Genomic DNA, 12423 nt, shown 5'->3' with positions numbered 1-12423 from the left:
CAGGAGGGATGGTCACACCGCAATCCCTTCTCCTCCATTCTCCTCTCGGGATCTTGGGCACACACGCACACGTGCCTGGCGTGAGTTTTAAGCCACCGGGTCTGGGATGCAAACCGCGGTCGACTACGTGGGAGTCCAGCGACATAGCCATTACGCCAACTGCTGGTCCCCCCATATTTACTCTTCAGGAAAAGTAATTCTGAACATATTATGCCACAGTTCGTAGAAACTGCAGATTCTCTAGTGCCAGACAGCTGGGTCCTGCTGTGGCTGGCGGGCAGATGTCCTGCGTGGTTAAGGATTTGCAGCTGGCCTGGGACAGATATGTTCCCCGCCCCTTTCTTCCTCTGTAACCAGGGCCTCCAGATTAAGCAAAGTTCCCCAGCCAACACTTTTCTTTCTCAAAACCTGTGCTTCCTGCCCCAGTCATGGTGGCACATGCTGCCAAGACGCTGTGCCCATAGCCTGTGGCCGTACAGACCTGGGTTTGATTCCCCGTCTAACTCAAAGGCCAGAAGCAGTGGTGAGCACTTCCAGTGACTCATAGGGCCTGAGGCCCGGGGGTTGCAAGCTTGAGGCCAGTTTGGATAACATAGTGCCACTCTGCCTAAAAAAGAGCCAGGTGTAGGGGCCAGCAGATGACGTAGTGTTACGTCACTGACTCCCACATGGCTGACCACGGTTCAAGTCCTGGACCTGGTGGCTTGAAATCACACTAGGGGCATGTGTATGCGTGCCCAAGATGCCAGGAGGAGAATGGAGGAGAAGGGATTGCGGCGTGGTCATCCTCCCTGGGGGTGATTTCTCACTTTCCCTCTCACTGTCTGTCTCTCACTCGCCCAAGTGGATGTGCCCTATGGCAAAAACTCTAAGAAAATAATAATAAAAGAGCTAGGGAAACAAAACAACAGGGGCCCAGTGGTGGCACAGGAGAAACACAGCGCTCTGGGAGGCCGATCCACACTGGGAAGCTCTGGGTTTGCATCCGGAGCCTCCCTGAGCGCGCGGAGTGTGGTTGTGCTCATGATCTGGGGAGCATGGGCTGGGGATGGATCGTGGCATGAAGATTCCATTGGAAGTGCTTGCTCTCTGTCTCTCTGTCTCCTTATCTCTCACGCATGAAAAAAAAATCAATAAATAAACTTTAAAACAATCTTTTGTCGTAGGGCATGTGTGCTTGCTGGAGAGTGATAGAGAAAGACAGAGAGAGGGAAAATGAGGAATCACTCCACAGGGGGTATGTCCACAATCTCTTCCTCCATTCTCCTCTCGGGATTTTGGGCATGCGCACACGTGCACCTGGCATGTTCTTTAAGTTGCTGGACCTGGGACTTGAACTGTGCAGTCAGCCAGGTTGGATCCAGTTGCCTTTACCTCCACACTATCTGCCAGCCCAGATTCATCCATTATTAACATTTTGTCTCATTTGCTTTCTTTTTTTTTTTTTAAGAATTATTTTAAAAATTTTATTTGTTCATTCAATCATTTTCATTTGACCAGAGAAAGACAGACACACAGAGAGAAGGAAAGTGAGAAAGCAAGCCACCAGGTTCGAGACTTGAACCATGGTCGGCCATGTGGGAGTGTCCAGCACCTTCACCACCACGCCACCTGCTGACCTCTCATTTGCTTTCTTACTATAGGGATCTGTCATTTTTTCCCCTGAACCATTTGGGAGTAAATTGCATAAATCACAGCCCTTACTCCCTGGATACTTTGGAATAAGCATATTTACCTAATGTAACCATAGTATAGAGAACAATTTCAGTAAATCTGATCTTGACATGGCATTTCTTCCACATTAACTGCCTGCATTACAATTCTATCCATTAATCCAGTGATGGGCATTTGCCCCTCGAGTTCAGGATCCAGGCTGGGACCCTGTGTTGCACATAATTGTTTTATCTTGTTCTTCTCCTTCACTCTGAAGCAGCTTCCAGACTTTCTTGGTCTTTTATGACTTTGAAATTTTATTTTTTTAAATTCATTTATTCCGGGACCAGCAAATGGCATAATGATTATGTTGCTGGATTCCCACATAGTTGACTGTGGTTTGAGTCCTGGACCCGGTAGCTTAAAACTAATGCTGGGTGTGTGTGTGTGTGTGTGTGTGTGCCTAAAATCCCAAAAGGAGAATGGAGGAGGTGGGATTGCAGTGTGGCCACCCCCTACGGGGGTGATTTCGTGCTCTCTGTTTCCCTGTCTCTCTGACGAGCGCAAGCACCCATAGCAAAAATTTCTCAACTTTTTAAAAAATGTATTCCATGAGCGAGAGAGACATGGTGAGAAGAGGTGCGGCACCCTGACAGGGTTCTGATGCTTAAATACCCCCACCCCCAGCTTTAGCAGCCCGGGTCATGGGCACTCATGCACGGGCCCTCTCGGGGCGCCTCTGGACAGGAAACAGCATGCTTCCCATGCGGGTCTGCGTCATGAAGCGGCGGCATTGCTGCCCCTCCACCTCGCCCTGACTTTGACACTTCCTCCATTTGAGCTTGTCCGATGTTTGCTTCGATGCCTGGGTTGCTGGCCAGGAGTGCTGCGTAGACCCGGGGACTGCACAGGAGGCCCTGTCTGGAGGTGTTCTCCCTAGGTCAGGATGCCTGGCTCCTGTGCTGTGCAGTCACTCTTCTGTTAGTAGTAGGGTCACTATTATTTCAAATTTGCCAGGGAGTGCTTGTGCTCACAAGGAGTGCGGTGAGTGAGACAGCACCCGCTGTGGGGGATGGCCGTGCTCGCACCCGCTGTGGGGGATGGCCGTGCTCAACCCCTTCTACTCTGCTGTCCTCTCTGGATTTTCGGCACAAATGTACGTGTCCCCGGTGTGTTTCTTTTTCTTTTTTTTTCTTTTCCTTTCTTTCTTTCTTTTTTTCTTTTTGGAGAGGTTTTCACTATAGGGCGCATGCGCTCGCCAGAAAGACAGAGAGAGACAAAGAGACAGAAAGCAAGAAATCACCCCCCAGAGGGAATGGCCATGCCTCAATCCCTTCTCCTCCATTCTCCTCTCGGGATCTTGGGCACGCACGCACATGCGCCCGGCATGAATTTAAGCCACCAGGTCCGGGACTCAAACTGCGGTCAACTACATGGAAGTCCAGCGACATAGCCATTACGCTAAATGCTGGTCCCAACCCAGAGTGTTTCTTAAGCCGCTGGACCCAGGACACCTTCACCACCACAGCCACCCGCTGGCCCTACAGTTACTCTTTTCCCCATGCTGTTAGTAAATAATCTGTCAAGAGACACTTTTTTTTTTTTTTTTGTAGGATTTTGTGTATAGGGTGTGTGCACTCTCTGTAGAGACAGAGAGACAGAAAGTGAGGAATCGCCCCCCCAGAGGGACGGAATCCCTTCCCCTCCATTCTCCTCTTGGGATCTTGGGCATGCACGCACACACATTTGGTGTGAGTGATAAGCCTCTGGGTCCCGGACTCGACCCGCAGTCAACCACATGTGAGTCCAGCAATGTACCATTATGCCACCTGCTGGTCCCAGTCAAGAGACACTTCAAATCCGTGCCATATCCTGCTCCTCAGCGAGAATCTCCACCCAGGCTTAGCACTCACTGATGAGCCATGGCTGTCCTCATGTAGGCTGCCCCTGCGGAGGTCGTGTCACCCCAGGGAGGACGGAGTCCCCGAGCAGGCCAGCCTCCCCTTACATTCCAGTTTCTCCTGGCCGACACTCCGCCTCCGTGCTGCGACCTGGGTTCGAGTCCTGGCTTGCAGCCCACCCCTTGCGTGGACAGCCAGACTGCCTCGCTGCGAGTTGTTTCTGTCCTCGCTAGATGGAGGGGACCGCAGAGCTGCCGGTCACTCAGGGTGGGGTGCCTGGGCGCCCTCTTCCCCAGCCCCAGGCCACGGAGGCTGAGGATGGTGAAATTTCACTGGTGAGGCTGCGGTGGGCTCGGCAGTAACCTGCGATAAGATGCCTAACAGTTAAGGCAGCTGCTTTGAGGTTGAAGCTGGGGGCCCACAGGAAGTGACTTGGTGCTGGCCCATAGGAAATGACTGGGCCCAGCACCATCTGGGGACAGGAGCTGCAGGCTGGTGCACCTGGGGGGAATGTCGCTGGAGTGCCCTGAGCCTGGTCCACAAGAGACGCAGGGCCAGTCCCCGGGGCTAGACAGGCGCTTCGGTCCGTGTCCCGCTTCACCCATGCCTGTTGCCTGGAGCCTGCCCCGCTGGAGAGCTGTCGTGGCGGCCACAGTCCTCTGCTACATCAACCTCCTCAATTACATGAACTGGTTCATCATCGCAGGTGAGGGGGGCAGCGTCCCAGCAGCCCCCGTGGCCATGATGGCTGTCCACCCAGCCCCCTTTCTTCTCTCGGACACATCTCTGGAATTCTCCCCTCTGGAGCGGTTTCCAGCCATGGCTAAAGGCAGGAAGGGCTGATGGAAGTTCCCAAACCAGCCCCAAACTAAGAGGGGGCACAGTGAGTGTGGGGGTAGGGTGGACGTCAGGGATGACTGGGCCACAGTGGGGTCAGAGGTGAGGAGTGTGCGGGTGAGGACAGTGAGGGGGCTGGGCCTTCCAGGCTAAGCCCTGGAGGTCGGGGGTGGGGGGGATTGCTGGGAAGGACCGTGGTGCCCAGGCCCTGGCTGACGGTTTCGGGGACAGAGGCTGACCTTGCGTATGGCACCTTCCTGCTTGTAGGCCCCAAGGCTCACCCTGCTTCTCTCTTCCCACTATTCATTCAATCATTCAAGACTGACTGGGCTTCACTCTGCTTTCTCTTGTCACTCATTTACTCATCATTCATTCAAGATTCAGCTTTCTTTTCTCTATTTTTAAAAATAATTATTTTAGTTAACTTTATTTATTTTTAATTTGACCAGGGAGGGACAGAGTGAGAAAGCAAGCTGTGAGATCCGGGACTCGAACCACAGTTGGCCACATGGGAGTTCAGCCCCCTTAACCACCATGCTACCTGCTGGTCCCTCCATCAACTTTTTGAAGACTTCATATATGTAAATATGGCTATATGGATATGTCTTTTTGTTTGTTTGCTATAGGGCACATACACACCCCAAAGAGAGACAGAGATATAGAGAGAAAATGGGAAAGCACCTCTCAGATGTGATGACCATTCCTCATGCCCTTCTCCTCCATTCTCCTCTTGGGATATTGGGCATGTATGAATAAGTACCCAGTGAGCTTCTTAAGCTATCAGGTCTAGATCTTGAACCATGTGATTGGCCATGTGGGATCCAGCTGCCTTAACTACCATGCCACCTGGTTGGCCCTGGATAGATACTAAAAAAAAAAGAAATGGTTGAATAGGACCAGCAAATGGTGTAGCAGTTATATTGCTTGACTCCCTTGTAGCTGACCATGTTTTGAGTCCTGGCACATGTGCTTGCATACCCAATATTCCAGGAGGAGAATGGATTGCAGTATGGTATAAATGTAGCAGAGATGGAGAGAAAATTTTAAGAGACACTACCCCCGTAAGGCTTTTGCTGTAGGGCATGTGTGCTCACCAGAGAGAGAGAGAAAGAAAGTGAGAAATCACCCCCCAGGACGGATGGCTATGCTGCAATCTCTTCTCCATTTTCCTCTTGGAGTTTGGGGCACACATACACATGCTCCCAGTGTGATTTTCAAGTTGCTGGGTCCAGGACTTGAACCACATTCAGTTCTTTGAGATTCCGGCGCCTTAAGCACTACACCACCTGTTGGTCCCATCAACAAGGTCTTGATGCTGAGATCCAGCCCCAGCCCCAGCTCCGGATCATGGGCATGTGTGTGCCTGGCGTGCTCAAGGAGGTCTCTAGACAGAAGCCCAGACCCTTCCCAAGTGGATCGGCTCAGAAAGCATGACCTTTTCTTTTATTGTTTTAACTCTATTTATTTATTCATTTATTTTTAATTTGACCAGAGAGGAACAGAGAAAGAGAGAGAGAGAGAGAGAGCAAGCAAACTGTCAGAGCAGGACTCAAATTGCAGTTGGCCATGTGGAAGTTCAGCGCCCTAACCACCACGCCGCCCGCTGGCCCCATGAAGGATCACCTTTGGCTGCTATTCCACCGTCCCACCCCTTTTCAGTTCTCTTTTCTTTCCTTCTTCTTTAAAAAAAGAAAAAATGTCAGAGGGTGCATGTACTCGCCAGAGGGAGAGAGAGAGAGAGAGAGAGAGAGAGAGACACGGAAAGTAAGAAAGCATCTCTCATGGGGGATGGCCATGCCAAAATCCCTTCTCCTCCATCTCTCTGTCCTGTAGGGGTTTTGGGCACCTGTGCATATGTGCCTGCTGTGTTTCTCCAGCACACAGTGGGTGTGTTAGGCCACCTTAACCACCATGCTCTGGGCTGGCCCTCATTTACCTTATCATCGCTTATTCATTCAAGACTGAGTGGGGAGAGGAGGGCACTCTGAGAGGGTCAGGTGAGTCAGACGCGCAGGGTGGAAGTGCACGCTCAGATCAGGAGAGCACAAAGTTCCAAAAGGGGGTTTAGGGGTCAGCTGATGTTATGGTGGGTAAGGTGACTGGATCCCACGTGGCTGACTGCACAGTTCAAGCCCCAGAGCCGGCAGCTTGAAAAATGTGCCAGCGGGGACCAGCAGTTAGCATAATGGCTATGTCACTGGACTCCCACGTAGTCGACCACGGTTCGTGTCCCAGACCCAGTGGCTTAAAACTCACGCCGGACGCGTGTGCGTGCGTGCCCAAGATCCCGAGAGGAGAATGGAGGAGAGGGGATTGTGGCGTGACCATCCCCCCTGGGGGGTGATTTCTCGCTTTCTGTCTCCATGTCTCTCTCTGTCTGTCTGGCGAGCGCACGCACCCTATAGCGAAAATCTCTTTAAAAAAAAATAATAAAAAATAAAAAGTGCCAACTCCCTGTGCGTGCATGCCTGAAATCCCGGGAGGAGAATGGATTGCAGCATGGCCGTCCCTCTGAGTGGTCGTTTCGCTCTCTCGCTCTCTCTCTCTCTCTCTCTGACAAGTGCACGTGCCCTATAGCAAATTAAACAAACAACAAATGCAAGTGGGTTTAGGACCAGATTGCGAGCTTCTTGGGTGCTATGCTGAGAGCCTGGACTTCCTGCCCTGGGCCATGCAGAGCCACAGAAAAAACGTCAAGGGGGAAATATAAGTCCTAAGGCCCCGATGGAGGCAAGATGAGTCCGGGAAATTGGGTCAGAGGCTTTTGTGGTGGATCAGGCCAAGACTGAGGAGGCCTGAGCTGGAGTGCGCACTGCGGTGAGAGGAGGGTCCGCCGGCCGGAAGTCGAGGGGAGCCAAACAGCACAAGGGTCTTTGAGCCCTGGAAACGGGTTGCCTGCTCTCCCTGCCACTTGTCCCAGGTCACCTGGCCGACTGATCCTGCCTCCTGCCTGCTCGGGGTCCCTACCTCATTGGGACTTCCTCTGCAGGTGTGAGAGAGCAGTTGTGGTTGTTGGGGTGTTGGCGCCTGCAGACATGAAACACACCCAGCAGTGGGCCTGTTGGGTTGACAGATGGGATTACCTTGTAGGAAACAGCTCTGCGGGAGGCCAGGGTGATAGGTTACAGGTAAAAGCGTGCTGGGTTACCCTCAGCGTGCCACAGGGCTGAAAGGAGCCTCGGGGGAGACAAAACCAGGGGACAAGCCCTCATTCCTAAACATGGAAGATGAATATGATTGCAGAAATAATTTTTTTTTTCTTTAGAGAGATTTTTGCTTTAGGATACGTGTGTTCGCCAGAGGGACAGAGAGAGACAGAGAGACAGAAAGCGAGAAATCACCCCCCAGGGGGATGGCCACGCCACAATCCCTTCTCCATTTCCTCTTGAGATTTTGGGCACGCATGCACTCACACAAGCCTGGTGTAAGTTTCAAGCCTCTGGGTCCAGGACTCAAACTGCAGTCAGCTCTGTGGGAGTCCAGCACCCCAACCACTACACCGCCTGTTGGCTCCACAATTTTTATTTTTTTTTTTTTGAGAGGTCTTTTGCTATAGGGCATGTGCGCTCGTCAGAAAGACAGAAAGACAGAGAGACAGAAAGTGAGAAGTCACCCCACGGTGGGGATGGACACGCCACAATCCCTTCTCCTCCACTCACCTATTGGGATCGTGGGCACACATGCACACATACCTGGCGTGAGTTTAAACCATCAGGTCCGGGACTTGAACTGCGGTCAACTACATGAGAGTTCAGCAACATAGCCATTATGCCAATTGCTGGTCCCTACTTAATTTTATTTATTACCATTATTTTAAATCTGACCAGAGAGAGAGAGAAAGTGAGAAAGCAAGCTGCCAGGTTCGGGACTTGAACCACAGTCGGCCATGTGGGAGTCTAGCACCCCAATCACCACACCACCTGCTGGTTTCTATTTTTTTTCCCCTTTTCAATGGGTGTGTCTTTGTGGGATAAAAATATAGGAAAGGGGGCCCCGGCTCCTGTGGCACACAGCTGGCAGTGGCCCAGGCTGTGGGGCTGGAAGCCACATGTTGACAGCTGTTGGAGTCCCTGGCCTGGTTGGCCCGAGAGCCTGCCAGGTGTGTGCCTGCACGCCTGGATCCTGGCGGGCTGGAGGACTGGAGGGAAAGCACTGTGATGTGACCAGGCCTCAGGGAGGGTTTTTCGCGCCCTCACTCTTGCATGTGCCCTGCCGTTAGTGAGAATAGTAGTCATAGGGGGAGAAAGGCGTACAGGTCTGCCTGCCTGATGCTGTGGCAACTGGGCCCAAATTAAATGCCTCCACAAAAGTCTCTTGGCTTCCCTGATCCTCTGATCGTCATTGGCCTGCTGGCAGGTCTTGGAGGTGTGGATGTGGGGCTCTCTAGGCGTGAGTGTTGTGTGGGGCCCTGCCTGGGAGCTTCTGCGTGCCTTCTGTGGAGTAGCCGCTTCTCCTACGTCACGTGTGGTCCCTCCGCCCGCAGGAGTGCTGCTGGATGTACAGAAGTTTTATTGTATCAGCGACAGCAGTGCTGGCTTGCTCCAGACAGGTAAGGTGTGAATCCCCGCCTGGAGCTGGGACCTGGGCTCATGCTGGGGGCGCGGTTGGTGCCACGAGGCATTCGCTTTTCTCCCGTGGATGCCTGGATGCGGGCACACACATCCACACGCTCTCACGTGCACCCACGTGGTCACAACACACGATACGTGTATGCGCACACACACTGCCTGTAACTGGCACACGCTGGTTCTTTGCTGCAGCCCTCTCCCTTCTCAGAACCTTGAGACATGGCTGTCCAACTGGGGTACAGCTTTCCTTGGGTACACCAACACTTCCAGGAGATACAGGAGCACAGAGAGTTTGGAGAGCTCCACTTCCAGATCCTTGAGGTGGTTCATGCTTCTTTCCCAAGATGAGCCCACCTGAGAATGAGCCCGCAATTGGCCTGTGGTCCTCCCTTTTCTCTCCCCCACCCTTTTGAGAGGTTTTTGCTATAGGGCATGTGCACTTGGCAGAAAGACAGAGAGAGACAGGGAGACAGAAAGTGAGAAATGGCTCCCCAGGGGGGACAGCCATGCTGCAATCCCTTCTCCTCCAGTCTCCTCTTGGGATCTTGGGCACACACACACATATACACCTGGCATGAGTTTAAGCCACCGGGTCCGGGACTTGAACCGCGGTCAACTACAAGGGAGTCCAGCAACATAACCATTACGCTAACTGCTGGTCCTCACTCCCCCCTTTTTAAAGTTTGCTGTAGGGCACTCTCTGAAGAGCAACAGGGAAAGAATGAGTGAGAAAGCCCCACCACCAGCACCTGAGAGATGGCCACCCTGCAGCCCCTTCTCTTCCACTCTCTTCTCAGGATTTTGGGCACTCATGCACACGTGCCCAGTGTGATTTTCATGCTGCTGGGTCTGGGCCTCGAACTGCCCAGTCAGCCATGTGGGACCCAGCCAACTTAACCACTACACCACCTGGATGACCCCCACCTCTCCCTTTACCATCCCCTGTCTACCATTTTAAACAGAGAGTCTTCTCCCTATCCTGGATGTACTGCTCCGTGGTGTAAAACCCTCCTGGGCACCAAACAGAGGGACCTTGGTGGGTGTTTGGCTTCTACTGGGGGGACCGTGGGAGCACAGCAGGGAGAGCATCAGCAGAGACAGCTGGGGTGCTGGCTCCATGGCGCAGCAGTGATGTGGAGCTCAAGACAGTCAGCTCCACGTGGCCACTGTGGTTTGAAGCCCCAGCCTGGTCGGCTTGAACACTCCAGGACTCCAGGCACGCATGTGAGGGCCCCAGATGCAGTGGGCTGGAGCGGGAGGAAGGGGCTGGGGCACGACCAGATCTGGGTGAGGGCCTCTCTCTCTCTCACTCTCCTGTGCACGTGCACATGCTCTATCATGAATACAGAAAAAAGCACTGGGGATATTTCCTTCAGGCCACAAACCCATGGCAAGAAGCCAGGTCTCATCTAGTTGCCCCACTATTACTTATCTACAAATTAGAATTCAGATGCGAGACAGTGATTGTAGAGATGGGTGCCAACACATTTTTTTCAAATAATTATTTTATTTAACTCTATTACTGATATTATTATTATTGTTTTCAGTTTGATCAAACAGAGAGAGAGAGGGAATGGGAAAAAGCAAGCAAGCCACCAGGTTCAGGACTTGAACCGTGGTCAGCTATGTAGGAGTTCAGTGCCTTTACCCACCACGCCACTGGCTGGCCCCAGGTGTCAACACATTTAAGTTTCATTTTATGTATTCATTTATTTAAGAAGAATTATTTATTTATTTAATTCCATTGGTTGTTATTATTGTTATTTAATTTGATCAAAGAGAGACTGAGAGAGAGAGAAAGGGAAAGTGAGAAAGCAAGCCGCCAGGTCTGGGATTTGAACCACAGTTGGCCATGTGGAAGTTCAACGCCTTAACCACCGTATCATCTGCCAGCCCCAGTTTCATTTTATTTTATTTACTTATTGTTAATTGCTGGAGGGTGAGAATGAGGCAGAGAGAGAAAGAGGGGAAGGGAGAGGGAAAAAGGACACCCCGCACAGGGGGGTGTGGTCAGACCACAATTCCTTTTCCTCTATTTCTCTAACATGTTGGATTTTGGACACACACACAAACATGCCTGGTGTGTTTTTCAAACATTTGGAGCTGGCTTTGCACTGCAGTTGACCATTTGGGATCAGGTTTCCTTAACCACCAGGCCATGGGGCTGGTTCATTTTATTTTATTTTATTTTATTTTGTGTATATTTATAGGGTACAATGCGATGTTTTGATACGTGTGTATACTGCGGAGTAATCAAATGGGACTAATTAGCACATCCAGCACTTTAAATACTCATCATTTCTTCGTGATGAGAACACGTAAAATCCTCTCTCTCAGCTGTTTTGAAATATGCGAGACACTCCCGTTAACTATAGTTTCTGTGCTGTGCAGTGGCACTCCGGAACCTACTCATTTAACTGTAGCTGTGTACCCATTAACCAATGTCTCCCTACCCCATCAATGAAAAAAATTGAAGCCAACATCTTTTTTTTTTTTTTAAGATCAGTTCTATGCCAAAATATTTTTAAATTTTTATTTATTTTTTCTGTGGAGGGAGAGAGCGAGAGCATCCTTAAGAGGGTCTTGATCCATTTGAGGGTGATCCGCTCCCAACCTTCAGTCAGCCCCAGGTCATGGGCATGCATGTGCCTGGTGTCCTCACAGCTATCTCTGGACCTGAACCGGAAACCTTCCCATGTGGCTTTACTGTCAGTTTCCCCTAGCCGTTTCTTAGCCTGGTGATCGGGGCTCGGTTTGTGAGTGCTGTGGAGGGAGAAGGGTGCGTGCTTGTGAGTAGATGAAGGGAAAACTCCCTGTTACAGAAGCAGCCCCAAAGGTGCACAGACAGGACAGTGAGCTTGGAGACTTGGGGGCTCGTCTTGTCTCAGGTGAGTCTCTTTACTGTTTTAGGGTGCCATGCAGTGGTCCCCAGACTGCTGTTGTCTGTCCACGGGCTTCAGAGAGGACCAAGATGTTGGAGAGAGAGCTTGGTTAAGGTTTGAGTGGGGGAGGGCAAGCAGATGGCGAAGTGGTTACGTTGCTGGACTCTCACATAGCCTACCACGGTTCAAAACCCAGACCTAATGACTTGAAACTCATGCTGGGCACGTGTGTGTGCATGCCCAAGATCCCAGGAGGATGGAAGAGAAGGGACTGTGGTATAGCCACCCCCAGAGGGTGGTTTCTCACTTTCCCTCTCACTCTCTGTCTCTGTCTGTCTCTTTCTCTCTGGATAGCACAAACTGAAGGCAAAAACCTCTGAAAAAAAGTCAAGTGGGAAGTTGGGGGAGGTCCCTTTGGCTTCCCATGGAACAGAGAAGCTACTGGACTAGTTAGTTCATTAATGTTTATATATTTTTTAATTTTTTTAATTTATTTTTTTTGGAGAGATTTTCGCTATAGGGTGCTTGTGCTCGCCAGACAGACAGAGAGAGAGACAGAGAGACAGAAAGCGAGAAATCACC

At 51.3% G+C, this 12423-nt stretch overlaps 1 protein-coding gene across 1 annotated transcript in view; it reads left to right on the top strand.

Annotated features, from left to right (window-relative positions):
* Positions 1-3787: 3787 nt before the first annotated feature.
* The window catches only part of SPNS3 (SPNS lysolipid transporter 3, sphingosine-1-phosphate (putative)), a 64697-nt gene continuing 56061 nt past the window's right edge, over positions 3788-12423 (top strand). The window contains exons 1-3 of the mRNA XM_027767168.1: positions 3788-3875; positions 4021-4260; positions 8875-8940. Coding sequence (XP_027622969.1) covers positions 3788-3875; positions 4021-4260; positions 8875-8940 — 394 coding nt within the window. The remainder of the gene's footprint in view (positions 3876-4020; positions 4261-8874; positions 8941-12423) is intronic.

Source organism: Tupaia chinensis, unplaced genomic scaffold, assembly GCF_000334495.1.
Source record: "Tupaia chinensis unplaced genomic scaffold, TupChi_1.0 Scaffold143973_1, whole genome shotgun sequence".
Classification (NCBI taxonomy): Eukaryota; Metazoa; Chordata; class Mammalia; order Scandentia; family Tupaiidae; genus Tupaia; species Tupaia belangeri.
The sequence above is the reverse complement of the archived record's forward strand: the minus strand, read 5'-3'. Positions and strand labels throughout refer to the sequence as shown.